Source organism: Mesoplodon bidens, assembly GCF_964165515.1.
Source record: "Mesoplodon bidens genome assembly, chromosome: X".
Classification (NCBI taxonomy): Eukaryota; Metazoa; Chordata; class Mammalia; order Artiodactyla; family Ziphiidae; genus Mesoplodon; species Mesoplodon bidens.
Genome location: NC_138163.1, coordinates 29510632 through 29529074, shown reverse-complemented (window position 1 = coordinate 29529074; position 18443 = coordinate 29510632). Strand labels below are relative to the sequence as shown.

The window sequence follows — 18443 nt, the reverse complement described above, 5'->3', positions numbered from 1 at the left end:
TTCGCTGTATGGACCTCCTTGGTAGGCTATGTTCAACAATGACGCTGTACATAATCTAGGAGAGCTAGATTTCACATCTCTTTGGTCCAAGAAAGAGCCATGATACAGCCAGGGAAATGGCCCCATGAAAAGGCTGACAGAACTTACCTGCAGATTTTCTCTCTTAAAGTAGATGGTCACATACAGCTTAGCCATTAACCCCTTTGGGTTAACAGAGAAAGAACAAGAAGTAGAGATTGTTAAGCTTCCATGAAAGAAGTTCAAAGACACTAATTGTACCGGCTCCCACCCTCCATCTTCATTTCTCCCCAAGAAATGCTGAACTGATTGATCAGAGTCCAGTACCCTCACTGGGCTATTTTTCAGTGCACAGAACTTGGGGGTATTAATAAGACCCTCTAAGGTATAATTTTCTCCATCTCAGATGACTGGAACTTTTAATCTCATTGGAGTGGAAAATTCCAAGATTTCATATTGGGCTTAATAGTTCTGGATTGAAGTTTGGAGCCAAAGCACCAGCTAGTGAAGTATTACTTTGCTTACCTTTGCCTCTTTTGTGGACCTTATAGAAAGGGCAGTTAGGCCAAGGACAGACTTGGATATCTCTGGGTCCCTTGACCTAATATCATTGTAAACTCATCTCTTAATAGCACCCTAATTTCATCCAACCTCCAACAGAGTACAAGAGTCTAAGTCCTAATAGTGGAAACAGTAAAAAGAATCCTATCAGGAGCATGGCAGCAAGAAATATGAAGTCTGGACAATGAAAAAAGACTTGGAAGAGTCCAGCAGACAGTGGGTTGTCATTCTAGAAGATCTATTCCTATGTTGCAGAACCCCAATGAGAATGAGGATATGAAAGACGCTGACTTGCACTCAGGGCTACCCAAGGTTTGCCAGTGGTACACTAAATAGAGTCCGATAGGAAATGCAAAAGATCTTGGGAGGGGGAGAGAGCAACTCTTTAGTGGTCCAAATTTTGTTTTGATAACAAACACCACTGTCCTGCATTCCCAGCTTTGCTTATTTGCCATGTGTTTCACACTAGGTTCTGATCCATTTTCCCTGTTCCCTTATAACCTGACCTTGACTGATTAATCACACACTAACAGTTTCGTGTGACAGCCCCTGTGGCAGAGGCAGTAACGTAAAAACATTCCATTTGTTCCCCTACATTTGCCAGTCCTCTTGCACATACACAGGACCATGTGACTAGTTTTGGACAATGAAATAGAAATGGATGTGACATTTGTCACTTCTGGGCTGAGGCAATAAAGAGTCTATATGCAATTCTCCAGTCTCTTTTTCTCCTACAGCGGCAGCTGAATAGGCCACATGTTCCAGATGGTACAGCTGTAAAACAGTGGAGCCTCAGTCAGCCTCGAGCCTTGAGGGACTGTGTGGAGCAGATCTCCTCCCAGCGTGGGGTATGTGGTGTGGGAAAGGTAGAAGCTCTTGGTGTGCAAAGCTTCTGACGCTCTGAGATTATCTGTTATCTGACCGTACTTGTATTCCTATGGAAGACCCTCCCCCTTTCTTCTGCATGCATAGCACTTACTTCATACTCTTAACTTAGTTGTTAATAAATCTACGTGTTATACCCAGACTCCCCTGGACTGGCTCTATGGGACAAAAGATCAGGCACAAGTCAGCAAGCAAAGCTTTAACTTTCAACCAAATACATAGTTGTGAGCAATTCAATTCAGTAAACACAACTATTTTCTACTGCACAAAAAACAGGAAATAATTAAATTTCTTATAGACATTTCTTTATTATACTTTCCCACTTGAATATTTAGAGAATAATTTAAATGTAATGCATACTGACAGCAAGCACAGTATCAAATATTAGTTTTTTAAATTTTTTCTGTTCTCACCCTTTATTCCTTTAGGAAAAAAATATTTAGATGACCTCAAAGAAACAATTATTATGCTAATCACAGTATGCAGTAACACGTACAAGCCCATACTCAATAGAAAAGAAAGCAACAAAGAAGTGAAAAAGTCTTTCTCCTCAAATCATTTTAATTCAATTTTCCACAGCCATATAAATTTAAAGTATGAAACAACAATAATACAGCTATAGAATCTAGGTTCTCTTTCAAAGCAGCGGCATATAAAACATAGAAAAGCTAAAACCTCAGCACAAGCTTCAAAAGAACAAGGACTGAGAGGATTTTGATGAAGACATGAAATGCACAAAATACAGTACACAAAAATACTAGAATGCATAAAATATAAAGCTACACATTTCAGGTAGAAAGCATTGTAAAATATATAAAATATGCAAGAAATCAAAACCAAAGAGATTTTTCTTAGAGTACCATGAATACACTGGAACTGGCAATTAGCATTTGAAGATGGGAACAAGAAAATAGCAGTTTCCCATTTAAAACTTTATTTCTAGGCTTTAGGATTTCACCTTCTTGACATCCTTCTTTCCAGAGCTCTCAGTAGCTGACTCTGCTTTTCTTTTCTGTGACTAAAATGGAAACAGATTTAATGTTCTGCTCCAATATGCACATTTTTAAATGGCCCAACAATGTTAAATCTAGGATGTAAATGCATTAAAAAAAAATTTTAACATGAATATTCACTTAAATGTTATACTCACATTTAATGTTCTATATAGCCCAACAAACTATGTAACCCAATGTAAAATAACCTCCAAACATGTTTCTTTTTAAGAAAAGACATAAAATACCCATCAAAAATAGTCATCAAGTTTCTACTTACACATGGTACTATAAATGTATGCTTATCTTAAAGAGCTACTTAATACTTAAAGTTTTCTGGGAAAAATGTTATTTATGAGTGTATTTTTTTAATCTTATGACAGATGTTAACATACCATATTTCATATATTCTATGATGCACATTTGTTTCCCACTTTAGCATCTCTGAAATCGGGATGCATCCTATAATTGATGACAAATCATAGTTACTTGGCAGCAGTTTTTCTTAGTGGCACATAAAATAATGCTGTGTCTTACAATGGAATGCATCTTAGACTTGATGAAATATGGTAGTTTACTTAACCACACTCAAATAGTATGATCTATTAAAGAGTATTTGAAATTGTAACTATACAAGGCAACCTGACTGAATTAAAATTAAGTCATCTTATTATTCAACAGTTAACTTATTACCAAGTAAAGCTTTGCTGTCTCCTCAAAGTTCTTATTTGCACTCATAGTTCCACAAACATCAGAAAACTTATTTGATCAAATCAGAACTCCCAGTTTCAACCTCAGTCCCACCCCACCCCACTCCTCTCCTACTCCCCATGACAACTCTAGTCTCAATTCAAAGGATTTTACTTGCATTATACTTCTGCTTAAAAGTCATGAGGAATTTTTTAAAAAATACTGAGCCCTGTTACTATGGGAGTTCCTAACCATACGTTCTACAAACAAATAGGAAGCATGTGGTTGTAGTGTAATTCTTTTTCTGTCAAAAACAAATCAGCATTTCATAAAACCAGTTTTTATAATAGGTATCACTATGGCATTAAACATAATATAGGCATTTTAATTATGTAAAAAAAATGGGATCTACCTAAAAGTTAGGAAAATGCTGAAAATTTTACCATTGGAGTTTTAGTTGCCCGCTTCTTCTTTTCTGCTCTCTCTCTTTCCTCAATTTCCATATTTTCTTTCTCAATCAATGAAATCAGAGTATTACAGCGTCTCTGGAATTCCTAAACCAATTAATACAAGACTTTTAATTTCTTCAACCCCGGCACAATCTTTAAAAATTGGTAATTCTTTAACTGTATCATTGTTGTGATACAGAATTTCTAAGTTGGTATTCTTCAGAACAATATTCATACAGAGTATATTCCACCAAAAATATGAGAAGTGGATAAATATCATTCAGTGGGTAAATAAATTGTGGTACATCCATACATTGAAATACTACTCAGCAATAAAAAGGAAAGAAGTATTGGTATATGCAACAACCTGGATGAACCTCAATGGAATGACGCTGAGTGAAAAAAAGCCAATCTCAAAAGGTTACATACCATATTGTTCCATTTATATAGCATTCTTAAATGGAAGTTTAGAGATGGAGAACATATCAATGGTTGCCAGGGGCTAGGGAAAGGGGGGAGAGTGGGTGTGACTACAAAGAGCTAGCACAAAGAAGTCTTGTGGTGGTGCTAGTTACACATATCTATGTGTGATAAAATTGCACTGAACTACACACACGTGCGCGTGCACACCCCCTCCCCCGACACACACAAGCGCATTTATAACCAATGAAATCTGAATAAGCTCTGTGGATGGTACTAATGTCAATTTCCTGGTTGTGACACTGTACTGTATTTATGAAATATGTTACCATCTGGGAAAACTAGGTGAAGGGTGCATGGGCCCTCCCTGTACATTTCTTTACAACTTCCTGTGAATCTTAAGTACTTTGAAAGAAAAAGTTAACAAAAATCACATAAACAAAAAAATAAGAGGATGTCCTATTGTCAAAGCACATTTTGGAAGTACTCAGTTTACAAAAGTCAAACAGATTTCTTTTCTACAGGGCTGCTCACAGCCTTTAAGCTCCTAATGAGCATTGTCAACCACTAGGGTAGGCGATGTAAGAAGCAAGCAATTCCCCAAGCTATTCAAACAGCAGAACTCTCTTCTCAAAGGACATCTTGTGGGATCAGAGTTCTGAGGAGGGTGTCTCAGGAAACACTAATGCATTTGTTAATTCAGAGCAAACAATAGCTGAAAAGATTCCCACATTAACCTTGCCACTACCTATATATTTCACTGCCAGCAAACCAATACATCCAAACTATAAACAGTTTTTATGAACATACGGTGAGCATTAAACATATGATTAATATGGATGCTCATGTATATTAACCCTGTACACTTTGCTGTATTTTAAAGGTAAATAAGTTTAATATCAAAGGATAAATAACATTTAAAAATGATTTTTTTTTGTATAAGCAAAAATATCTGGGGCTTCCCTGGTGGTGCAGTGGTTGAGAGTCCGCCTGCTGATGCAGGGGACATGGGTTCGTGCCTCGGTCCGGGAAGATCCCACATGCCGCGGAGCAGCTGGGCCTGTGAGCCATGGCCGCTGAGCCTGCGCGTCCGGAGCCTGTGCTCCGCAACGGGAGAGGCCACAACAGTGAGAGGCCCGCATACCGCAAAAAAAAAAAAAAAAAAAGTCTGATAAAATATAAAACAGCTAAACCCTCAAATAAAAATGTAGATTTATTGGCAATTAAGAACTCCAACCAAAAAATGGTCCAAGTACAAGAATAGAAAACTCATAGGACTCCCCTGGTGGTCCAGTGGTAAAGAATTGCCTTCCAATGCAGGAGATGCAGGTTCCATCCCTGGTCAGGGAACTAAGATCCCACATGCCGCAGGGCAACTAAGCCCATGTGCCACAACTACTGAGCTTGCACGCCTCAACAAGAGAGCCTGTGTGCCGCAAACTACAGTGCCCACGCACCACAACTAGAGACAGAAAACCTGCGTGCTGCAACTAGATAGAAGCCCGAGCATCGCAATGAAGAGACTGCGTGCCATAATGAAAGATCCTGCATGCCTCAACGAAGATCCTGTGTGCCACGACTAAGACCTGATGCAGCCAAAAAAATTAATAAAAATAAATAAATAAAATAAATATTTTTTAAAACTCATAAAAAATTAAAATGTCCATATATTAAAATTTTTTTCAAAGAAATGCAAAGTAAAACAATGATATATTTATTAAATTAGCAATGACACGTTCATGCAAGTGTGTGTGTGTGTGTGTGTGTGTGGTGTGTGTATCCGGTGTTGGCAATAAGATGAAATGGGAGCTCTCATTCATTGATGATGGGATGCCAATGTTAAAAGTTGTGCCCCCCACAAAATCTGTAAGTTGAAGTCTTAACACCCCTGCAATGTGACTGTGTTTGGAGAGAGGGCCTTTATGGAGGTAATTAAGGTTAAATGAAGTCATAAGGGTGGGACCCTAATCCGATAGGTCTGGTATTCCAAGAGGAAGAGACACCCAGAGATCCCTCTTCTCTCTCTCTCTCTCTCCACTCACACAGAAAGGGTCATGTGAGGACACAGCAAGACGACCCCATCTACAAGCCAGGGAGAAAGGCCTCACCAGGAACCAACCCGCCTGGCACCCTGATCTTGGACTTCCAGTCTCCAAAGCCATGAGAAATTTGTTTAAGCCACCCCATCTACAGTACTGTGTTATGGCAGCCCAAGCAGACTAAAATAATATCTTTCTAGAAAGCAATTTGGGAATATCAATGATACATCTTAAAATTTTCATACTCTTTGAATGAACAATTCCACTCCTAGATGCTTAATGTAAGGCAATAAGAGATGTATACAAAGATTTACAGAACAATATTTAGAGCAGTGCCATTTTTAGCAGAGAAATACTGGGAACTAAATTTTGGGTACTTTGTCAATTACCATATACATATATACACATCTTACTATATATGTATATACACAGCATAAATACCTGAGAGAGTACTAACTACATACAGTGTTACTAGTGGTTAACAGCAGCTATTTCTGAAAGTAGGAGCAATGGTAACTTTTATTTTCTTCTTTATACTAGCATGTATTTTCTAAATTTTCTGCAATGAACATTTAGGTCTTAGGCAATCTAACATTTTTAAGAAATGGCAAATTTTTTAAATACAGTTTTATCTTTCCAAATAAAAGCTAGAAAAATGGCATACAGAATCAACTATTCAAGCATTTTCTACTCTGTAGAATTCAAGCCCAAAAGGAGGCAGAAAACCAAAGATAGTCTAGCCAGAAAAAAATTCTTCATTAACAAGTTATTGTTTGACTATTAAAAATAACCTTACAAAACACTGGTACATTCACGCATCTTGTGCATCCTCAATTACCCAAGCTTAAATAATTTAGGAAAAATAACACTGGAATTTTCCTTACTTACCAAAACAATAGTGGTATCTTTAATATGCAGACCAAGCACTCTTCACAGCTTCATTCAGTAACACACATACAAATTAAACAGCATGTTATTCAATTTATCTATTATAGAAAGGGCTAAGTTGACCCCGATGAGATTTGATTGTTGGTTTCTAGGGAGACTAGATAGAGTCTTTATGTGAAGCTGATTCTTGAATCATTAAGCTATACCCTCTGGCTATTATTATTCTCAGTAAGTAATAGTTGCCTGTGACTGCAGATATCTTTAGATACATATTCATGGTTCATAATGGGTGATTCAGAAAAAAAACTAACACTTTTGAGACAGTCTCATATGCAGTGAAATAGAATATTTCAAAATGATTATAAATCGACTGTATAATAAGTTCTTACCTTCATTCCTTTTAACCTGTCACTAACTACAGACAGAAAAATAATCTAACTCTGGAGAAAGGCACCAAGGAATAAGTGAGTCTGGATGCTACTTTCCTAGCATAGGTAATGCCACTTTCTCTAAAGATACCAACCCCATCTTTTATTCACATGCTTCAAGACTGCCTAACTAAACAGATGGTATCATAAACAGAACACGAGCTAACACCAGAAATTACAAGGAGGCCAGATTACCAATAAAATAGTGATTCACATTTTGAATAACTAAGTGACTATGAAATGACTATGAGAAATTTCATGATGTCAAAAGCACTTTTATCTTATATAATTTCGCCTTTCACATACATATCCCCCTAGATTCTTGTACCTTTTTAATCTTCCTATTTTCCTCGGATTACAGGGAGTGGTTCATGTGCTCTCAAACTGTTTCCACAATTCTGTAGTCTAATTATCTCTTTCTCTCACGATTTCCCCATGCTGGATTTAGGAATGAAATTGGAGGGAGAAAAATAGCACACAAGAGGAAGAGAGGAGATACAAAAACAATAAAGGCAACAGAAGAGAGTAGGAAAATGACAAATGGAAAACTGTTCTGCAGTGTTAATAGCTGTGGCCAAAGGAAAAAAAAGTACTTTGTGTTCACACATGCTCAGGAAATGCTAGATTTTTAAAAGGTTAAACAAATTTCTTCATGGCAGGACTTCTCAGAGCTTTTAGCATTCTAATGTAGATTGGAAAGCTCAAGGGCAGGATTCAGTATTAGCATTTCCCAAATTTATTTGAACAGAGAACCCTGTTCTGCATATTGTATACAGTAAGGCCCCTACATACAAACCGAGAACTTTCAAAGATGCGAACTTGCATTCCATCTTGCAGCTTGCCCTCCATCTCCTACTGCTGATGATCCTTCAGCTCTACCATCTCCCACCTCCTCTCCCTCCTCCAGTCAGTAACTCTTCTTGCCTGTTCACTCTATGCCAGCCCCTATATGCCAGCTATTATACTGTACTACTGTACTTTTCAAGGTACTATACTGTAAGATTTAAAATGTTTGATTTTTTGTATTTTTTATGTATTATTTGTGTGAAAAGTATTATAAACCTATTACAGTAGTACTATATAGCCGATTGTGTTAGTTGGGTACCTAGGCTAACTTTGTTGGACTTAACAAAGAAATTGGACTTATGAATGCACCCTCGGAATGGAACTCGTTCGTATGTAAGGGACTTACCGTATTTGCAAATCCTGGAACAATGTTTGGTAGAAACCAACTTGGGAAATGCTGTGCAGGGTAAGAGTGATAGATAAGACTAAGTTTGAGTCAAAACACAAAGAACCTAGAAGCTAAAAACAAAGAACTAAGCAATTTTACTTAATTCAGTTGACAAAAGGATCTCACTGATGATTGTTGAGCAGGAGTTGTCATGTAATTAAAGGTGTATTTTGCACTCTGAAATCTTCCCTTGATACAGTCTCAATAGTGGGAGCTCATAAAATTACCGACTCTCAAGATTGGAAAGGACCTTTAAAAATTATTCAAGTTGATGCTGAATCCCTTCTACTAGGTCCTTACTAATTAGCTATTCAGCTTGTCTGAATTCTTCCAATGACGGGGTACTCACTACCTCCCAAAGCTGTCTATTCCACCTTCGGACAAGTTAAAAATGTTCCCTTATGCAAAGCTACAATGTACTACCTTATAGTTTCCAACAATCAGTTCTAGGTCTAACTTTTGTAGTCAAATTGAACAAGCTGATTCTCTCTTCTGTATGACAATCTTTCAAATATTACAAGGCACCTCTCATGGCGCCATCACAATCACTGCAATTACCACCAGACCTGCCAGACATCCCTCTTTTAGGCCAAATAGCCTCCCCCTTTACCCATCCTTCATATAACACTTTTCTTGAAGGACTGTATAACACTTATGTCTACCCTTGGTTATATTATTTCTTTCCTTCCACCTTTCTTACACATTCTTTTAAACCAGGGGTCAGCACATCCTTTCTGTGAAGAGCCAAACAGTAAATACTGTCAGCTTTGTAGACCACATGGTCTCTGTCACGACTGCTCAGCTCTGCCATTGCAGCATGAAAGCAGCCATAAACGATGCATAAGTGAATGCATGTGGCTGGGTTCCCATAAAACTTTACAGATACTAAAATCTGAATTTTGTATAATTTTCACATGTCACAAAATAGTCTTCTTTTGATTTTCTTTCAACCATTTGAAAATGTAAAAATCATTCCTGGCTTGCAGGCCGTACAAATACAGGTAAAGGGCTGCAGTTTGCCAAGCCCTGTTTTAAACTACGGTCTTAAGATTGACTTTAAACAAACTGTCTGCCTTGGTTTTCCGTATCTTTTTAATAGTTTATAATTCCATTCAATGCAAAGTCACCCAAGTTTCAACTTTTGAATACTAGGATATGTATCTCTACCTTTATTTAATAAATAATGGGATGTTTGCAGTAAGTGGCGCTGCCGTATACTGTGTGGTGAATATCAATCACGCCAGGCACCAAGTTCAAACATCCTCTGCCCCAATACTCAGCTTCAAAGCATCAATTCAAAGGGCACAGAAAGCATCAGTAGACTTGAAGTGACTTATTGAAAGAGATTAAAGAGACTCCACGTTACATTTCCTATGTACTAAAATCCTAGACACTAAGCCTGCCTAAGTCTGAATGACAGAAGGTTGCTGCCCGTTACGGTTGAAAGTCAAAAGCAGGTGAATGAGCAAGAGCAAAAAAATAAATAAATAAATTGCACTCCACATCTGCACATCTAAATTGGTAGGTGGTTCTATAAAGTCAGAATCTTCTTCTACAGTTCTTAGTAAAACAAAATGGGTGGTTTTTTCTCCTTTGCTCTTTATAAACTCCCTATACTTTACCTTTGGGAGCTGATACCTTCAACTATACATTCTGGGGTACATTTCCTAGGTTCTTTGTCACTTTGGAACCTCTATAATACTAACAAAAAGCAATGGCATTCTATACTAAAATCTCAGGGCCCACGCACACTGGTAGTTAGATGGGAGTTATATATTCTAATAATAAGAAGAAATATATCCTATATTTCTTAAACAAGTATCAAATGTTATGATAGTTTTACCTAACTGCTGCTACTTAAACATCGCTATTTGTAAAATGTCACATCACCTGTTAGTGCATGTATCATATTTCAGATTGTTAGAACAATTCAGTCTTAAATCAAACACTATAGTTACTAATAAAACACATGATATTTACAACTGGCTACTCAAACAAAAGCTGCAGGGATTACAGCCAAGTAAAGTCTATCATTAGAAAAAGGTAGATGAAAAGAAAAGAAAGGAAAGGAAAAGAAAAAAGAACTCAAACCCGTTGCTACATTTCTTCACATTCTATCCAAATCTGATCGAACTGTAGGGGTCTATGAGATAGAAGCAAACTGAAGTACGAAAGTTCCATGCTCATTTATTCACTGAATGCCTACTTTTGTGCAAGGGTTATGCTGGTACTTTTAGGTGTAACCATTTGCACCTGAAAGTTAAGAGAGCAGTAGTAAAAAATGACTCTGGGGCAGATGGTGCTATATTAGCCAAGGGAAGTAAAAAAAGAGGAGGAACAGAGAAAAGACAGAGATATAAATTTGGGAATCGTCAGCCTATATGGTAGTTGAGGTAGACATTTGCCCATTTCCACAGAACAGTATTTCTAAAATGTAAATCTGGCCATGTCACTGCCCTGTTAAAATCTTTCAATGACTCCCCTTTTCCTATAGAATAATGACCAAAGTTCAATACCAAGGACAGGGCTCTTCATAATTTGGCTGCCAGCTCCTTCCTCATCTTCCAGGACTTCCCTACTCACACTCCAGCACAACCTACTTGCAGTTTTTTTTTGTTTTTTTTTTTTGCGGTACGCGGGCCTCTCACTGTTGTGGCCTCTCCCGTTGCGGGGCACAGGCTCCAGACGCGCAGGCTCAGCGGCCATGGCTCACGGGCCCAGCCACTCCGCGGCATGTGGGATCTTCCTGGGGCACGAACCTGTGTCCCCTGCATTGGCAGGCGGACTCTCAACCACTGCGCCACCAGGGAAGCCCTACTTGCAGTTTTTTAATGTGCTGTGCTTGTTTCTACCTTTGCACATGCTGTTTCCACAGTCCCAGGGCCAACTCCTTCCTGGTCATTCAAGACTCAGTTCCAAGAAGGACCTCTTCTATGAAGCCATTCCTCTGACCTAACCCTCAAGGCAAAGTTAAACACAACCCCTTCTGTACATACCTCTATATAGGACCTTTCTGAAAATTAAGGCTGAAAGGGACATTTTAGTCTTTCAAGCACATTGGGAAACAATATATCCCTATAAGCATAAATATATTTTAATATTTTCATAATTCTACAGTCAAGAAGAACCCACCATTAATTTTACATTTTACCAATTTTGTGAATAATGTATTAATTCATATCCTCACATTTCACTAAGAATGTAATGCTCTAAGAAATCAATATTAGCTGTTATCACACAATTAAGCACTAATACACAAAATAAAAAATCATGAGTGGCCTTCTTTATAAAATTTCCTAGGCTATGCTGCATAAGCAACAAACAAAAGTGTTATTGTGACTATAAGACAGGTTGGAAAATTTTTAATTTGACTTTTGTTTTTCTAAAGTATCTAGAAAGAAAATCCTTCTCTGACTGGACAGATAATTTATCAAATATCCTGTGCTGAACTAATAATTTAGTTAATGTTTACTATCAATGATAAACCTATAAAAAGGGAAGCAAGCTAATAAAGAGCTATAGCAATATTTTCTAAATAGTATTTTTTCTCCTACAATTCTGATGAGGAATGTCATGCTCTTAATTTTAAATAAGGAACACTTTCATTAATAATAAAGCTGTGATTTGAAAACCAACAGCAATAACATGAAATTTTTATTACATTGTATACAACAGTGTGTGATTCTCTCTCTGAGATACTACCCAAAAAATTCATTTAAACTACTACAAAAGGCAGGGTAATTGTAATAACTAATTACTAATACTCTGATTCAACTCTAAAGTCCATGGCCACAGGCTATGTACACGGAGCTTCTGGCAAGGCCAGGAGAGGAAAGAAAAAAGCTTCCTAGAGGCTAAAAAGTAAGAATATTTTTTAACTAAAATTAAGAGTCAAAGCAACCCTGCAAAGGAAGCATAGTGGCTATATCAAGAAATGTTCTTTATTTCAGAGAGCCAAATTCTGCTTTTTCTCCTTTAAGTACTTAAAAGAACCTAAGCAGGTCCAAAGAATTACTGATTAAACTTTGGATACTTTCAATATGTCCTTTCCAGTAAACTAACGTGCTAGATATTTTAGACTTCTCAGATTCTTTTCAAATCTCCCAGTCACGTTAGTCTGTCACTAAATGAACAGAGATAATGCCCTGACATTCATTCCCTAAAAGGAATTAATGAGCTAATGTTGATAAAGGGATTGGCAACCTTATATATAAAAGGTAGTATATAAATACAAAGTATTATCTTTTCCTCTTACAGTCATCTGGCAAAGGTCCTTTTAATTCTGATAGTTTTTAAATGTCCTAAGCCTAAGACCTCAATATAATACATTTTTTTCTTAGAAGGAAAATGGTAGGGCAATTCATGTACTCTGAGCTTAAAAATCTAAATTGATCATATCCTTCCTACTTGTTTATGTAGTTCAATAGAGACTGATTACTTACTTAAAGACCACACAAGTTCTCAGAGAAAGAAATCACAGTCTTTTTAGCACAGAGAAACAGAACTAAAACTCATTTTCTCTTTTGTATAGCCAGCATTTTTAAATGGAGAAGAGCCTCAAAGAAATTTTCAACCTTTAGCTGAAGGCTTTCAAAATGTGGCATATTTAGAAGTGGAGGTTCATGCCTTTAAGTACTTTAAGACTGTTAAGTCAGAAGCCATGAATTCAGTACTTTGAGATCTTTGAATATAATATAACTACCAAGGTTTCTTTTTTTTTCCCTAAGTATTTCACACTATTTATTGGTGTCTCTGGGAAAGAGTCATCTTTAAGCAAGGTTATGTTTTTAAAGATAGCTTCTTTAGTAAGCTAAGTTTAAAGTTTAATCATTAATAAAATTTTAATTTGAACACAGTGACACACATAGTGAATCAAATTACATCCCCTGTTATTTCTAAGATGGGGTTTTTCAATGAAGCAAATTATTTTAATTTTGGAAATCACAAATGCCTCTTTCAAGGGGGAAGTTTCACTTCCTAGATTGTGAATGTGATTCACTATACAAGACCAATTATTTAAAATGAGGGGAAAAGAGATCTAGAAATAATAGTAATCCATTTCTTTAATTCCCTAATGATTTTTATTATCATGAAACATTCCAAAAAGATGGTCTAAATATATTCATGCATATTTTTAAATATATTACTTATATTCTAAATCCAGAAATATAAGCAAAAATTATCCATTAACTAGGAAGGAAATAATATAGTAGAAAAGTTAACAAAAACTCTGGACTAAAATATATAATATGAAATAAACTACTATATGTTTTTAAAGATTCTTTAGAAATCATAAATTCCACCTTCCAGAACATAATTAAGGACAGAATTGTCTTCATTTTTAACAGACAAAATAAAAGTTTCATTTTTCAATCACGTATGTAGTTAATATCCACTCTTTGGAAAACATACATTAGAGATTTAAACCTCTTGGTAAAGAAAGAGGTAAATGTTTTGTTGAAAGATGGAAGAAAAGATTCTTTACAAGGGAGTTCAGAGACATCTAGTGGTTGTTAATAATACACTGGGTTTCTTCCCGGAAAATGAAATAAGGTTATGTATGTAGTTCTACAGTCATGTTCGCATTACAAATAATATAAGATTTTCCTTGCTCTTTTGAATCTGTTTCATCCGACTGCTTTAGTTTAATGTTTCCAGAAACTGAAAACAGCATTAAACTCAACCTTTTAAAAAATTAGTAAACTATCACTGAAATAATACTCAAAATTCAGTAAATGTTCCATCACATAAAAGGGCATGTATGATCGAAAACATGATTCATCAACAAATGCAGGTGGGCATTTGTCTTTTACAAGCTGCTGATGCCGCTCTAAATTAGATCATTATACGCATAAAACCTCAAATGGCTAAAAATTTTAAATGCATGGCTTTTGAAAGGAGTTCTCTGCTAAACATGGTCATAGATGCACCGAGCTAGAAGGCACCTTAAAAGGCCAACTAGCTCACTGCCAAAGTCTTCAGACTGTCAAAATAGAATCTCATTTTCAAAGCTAATAGAAAGCTATTTAACACTGTTCTTCAATAATCTATTTCAACCATCCAAAGAACCCTGTCAAACAACTCTTCCCTACATCCAACCTCAGTCATTCATGCTACAGATTAATTCCTATCTTTTATATTCTTTTCTCAATTCTTCCTACTGTATCTTATTAACATATACACCTCTTCCTATTCTTTTGTACAAGTATAGCACTTTACATTCATCCCTACAATTGTCATGTTGCAAGGGAGATTCAATCAATTCATCATTCCAATTTCTCTAGTTCCTTTTGGATTCTGGCTTGATCCAAAGTACTTGCTACCTCTCCCAGCATTATGTATTCCATAAACTTGATAGACGCATTCTAATAACAATCCAGGAACCCTCTAAATTTGTGTTAAAATTTTAAGAAATATCTGATCTTATAAAGCATCCACCAAAATTAGCATCTTCAATATAGCAACTCAGATTTTTCTTTTCTTTTTTGCAACTTGAACTGAAAATATAAAATGGGTCAAACAAAATGTTCAGCATTGCTTCACACCCCTATGAACTTTTGGCCAAGAAAACATTTATGATAGACAGAAACTAAAGAAAAATGTTCACTGTTTAGATTGTTAGTTTCTAGTTACTTTTAATGTTTAGGCTGTATGAATCTACTTTTGTCTTAATTACCTCGGCTAACAAAAGACTGATGATGCCAACATTAAAAACATGTGGCATTTATTTCAATATCAGCAAGAATACTTCTAAGCAGCACTAGGATTTAACAGGAACACAATTCATGTTAGAAAGTAACAGTAAATTGCATGAAGCTAAAATAAAATCTCTTCTTAATTATTCTGTCTCATAATATTCTTATAAAAACTCTACTTAGGCAACAATTCCTTCTCATTAAAAATAAATCCTTAAGTTATTCACACAGTCTCAAGTATCACCTGCCTCATTACAAAGGGGAAACTACCTTTAAAGTGAAGAGCTCTGATGGTTACCATATTAACCAAGTAATCAAACTCAGCATCACTAAGAATGTGACAACCTGACATAATGAGCCTCCTGATGTGATGCAATGAGAAATACACATCACTTAGGCAGCATTCCTGCCGAAAATGCTTAACCTAAATCTAACAGTGAGCAAACAATGAGATACATGTTGGGCATTCTACAAAATGAGTCTGGGTACCTTAAAAAAGTCATTGTCATGAAAAACAAAAAGTTGTAGACCGAAGAGACTAAAGAGACTCAACCAAATGCAATATGTGAACCCTGACTGGCTCATCAATTTAAAAAAACAGCTATGAGAGACACTTTAGGGACAACTGGAAAATTTTGTACATGGACTGTATACTAGATGACATTACTGAATCAACGTTAACATTTTCAGGTAGGATGATGGTACTGTGCTCATGTAGGAAAATATTATTTTTATTTAGGAGATAAATGCTGAAGTATTTAGAGGTGAACACTCATGCTGTCTGTGACTTACTTTCAAATGGTTCAGAAATATAGATCTGTATATAGATTAATGAGTATAAAACATAGATCTGTATTTCTGAATACAATATATAGATTCTATATGTGTAGATAGATGCCATGTATGTATGTATAAGTATATACACACATATACTAGTGAGAGGAGAAAGCCAACGTGGCAAAATGTTAAGAATTAGAGAATCTAAGTAAAGGATATATGATATTTGACATTTTTCAAAAGAAAACGTTGGAGGAAATAAGTAACAAAGGAATACGTACCATGGCGGTTCTAGACTTGATAAACCAGTCAAATCTAAACTGAGGAGCATTCCGAACACACTGTCTTAATTCTTCATACACGTTTTCTCTATCAAAGCCCATTTTGTGTAACATACAAATCAAGAATCTATCTTCTTCCTCAGTATAGTTCTTTCCTTTGCTGGTTCCATACTGAATACGTAACTGATGAAATGGAGCCTTGTATCTTGCAATCTGTAGATTTAAACAAAATAGTGCTTTTGACTAAATGTGCAGTAATAATAAGTCAAAGCTAATCACCATTTAATCAATTAAAACAATCTATTGGTAATGTGACAATTATGAAATATACTACTTTGGCATCCAGGGCTTTCTTGATACTGATCCTTCGTTGAATTCTTGCTTCTCCACGTTCAATTTGAGCCATAATTTTCTCAATGTCCTGTAATTCATTGCAACGTTCCCAAAATACAGCTGAAAAACAGAGTTATTACTTTACAATTCTATCATCTTAAGTAAATGAATCCAAGGAACTGTAGAATGAGGAATTAGCAGGAAAGGATACAGTGAACTTACACTGCTTATAATTAAGATTCAAATTCATCTGTATATATACGTTCAATTATTAAATACTCCTAAGGTGTAATAAATGAGGGGTATTAAATACCTCCTTCCATTTAAAAGTAAGACCTCAACAAGGAGGTTTTAGGTTAGTGATTTTCCTTTCATGAAATATTACAAAGTTTTTAATTATCCATCCCAGATGACTAGAATTTCAAAAGATACTACTACAGATACTGATTTAAGCTATGCTTTTATTCAAACATTATATAGAAGGCACCAAACACATAAAGTGAAACAGAAGAGAGGGTGGTCATATAGACTTAGAGAACATAGTTTCCTAGCAAGCAAAAATAAAAACGAAACTATTATCAACAGGTCAATCAAATTTCCTATAAAGCAACAATTTCTACTGAAACTGTTACTTCACTTTTGGAACCACTCACTATTCTTACAGTGTTTCCAGTGACATATAGCTTGTTTTTTTAACTTACTTGGAATAGCCTTTTCTCTTTAAAAAAAAAAGAAAGGAAAGCCAAGTCACCCAAATTTTATAAATGAGCTAAATGAGCTGGCTGCATTAATATGTCACAACTTATGACTTCAGTGAGAGGCCCTCTAATGACATATTCTACATTCTCAAAGCTTTTCATTTTTAGAGTCTATCAAGAAAGGAATGTCAGTACTCTGATTTTTATAAGCACCTGTATTCATTTATTCATTCTCTCACTTATTCATTCAACACAATTTAAACGCCTACTATGTATAAGATACCATGAACAGCCAACTGTACACATTTCATCTTTTATTGCAACCAACTACATAAATTCTTTCAAATCTCCCCATCCTCTGACTTGGCCCCAATTAAGCTGCCCTGAGCTAGTCATGCTACCTGGATTGCTGTCGATTTGAAGGAACATCTGACATGGTATTTTTTTTAAATAAGCTCTTTTTTTTTTTTTTTTTTTTTTTTTTCTTTTTTTTTTTTTTTCTTTTTGCGGTATGCGGGCCTCTCACTGTTGTGGCCTCTCCCGTCGCGGAGCACAGGCTCCGGACGCACAGGCTCAGCGGCCACGGCTCACGGGCCCAGCCGCTCCGCGGCACATGGGATCCTCCCAGACCGGGGCACGAACCCGTATCCCCTGCATCGGCAGGCGGACTCTCAACCACTGCGCCACCAGGGAGGCCCTAAATAAGCTCTTTTTAAAAATATGTATTTATTCATTTGGCTGCGCCAGGTCTTAGCTGCGGCACGTGGGATCTAGTTCCCTGACCAGGGATCGAACCCAGGCCCCCTGCATTGAGAGCACGGAGTCTTAGCCACTGGACCACCAGGGAAGTCCTGACATGATATCTTTTTAAATCATTTTTTTTTCTTGCAATTTCATACACACTGATGTTCTCCCCCTTCCTAACTTTTGAAGAAAATTCTACTCCAGAAAACCTCTCTGCACATATCCTTTTATACTCCTTTCATTCAACTCTTGCTGCTACAATTTCTCTCTCTCCTCTATTTTTCCCCTCTTTAAGCCCCAAAATGTCCTAA

General features: G+C 36.3%; 1 protein-coding gene across 8 annotated transcripts in view; it reads right to left on the bottom strand.

Annotated features, from left to right (window-relative positions):
- Positions 1–18443, bottom strand: part of SMARCA1 (SNF2 related chromatin remodeling ATPase 1) — a 150778-nt gene that overhangs the window by 78044 nt on the left and 54291 nt on the right. For 2 of the 8 annotated variants that reach the window (XM_081221472.1, XM_081221473.1), the window contains 4 exons: positions 16692–16810; positions 16358–16570; positions 3590–3700; positions 2008–2482 (listed from right to left, as the gene is read on the bottom strand). In XM_081221472.1, the coding sequence (XP_081077598.1) occupies positions 2411–2482; positions 3590–3700; positions 16358–16570; positions 16692–16810 (515 nt within the window). In that variant the 3' untranslated portion in view covers positions 2008–2410. Of the gene's footprint in view, positions 1–2007; positions 2552–3558; positions 3701–16357; positions 16571–16691; positions 16811–18443 lie in introns of those variants that run through there. The other 6 variants (XM_081221474.1, XM_081221477.1, XM_081221470.1 and 3 more) reach the window with 4 other exon arrangements.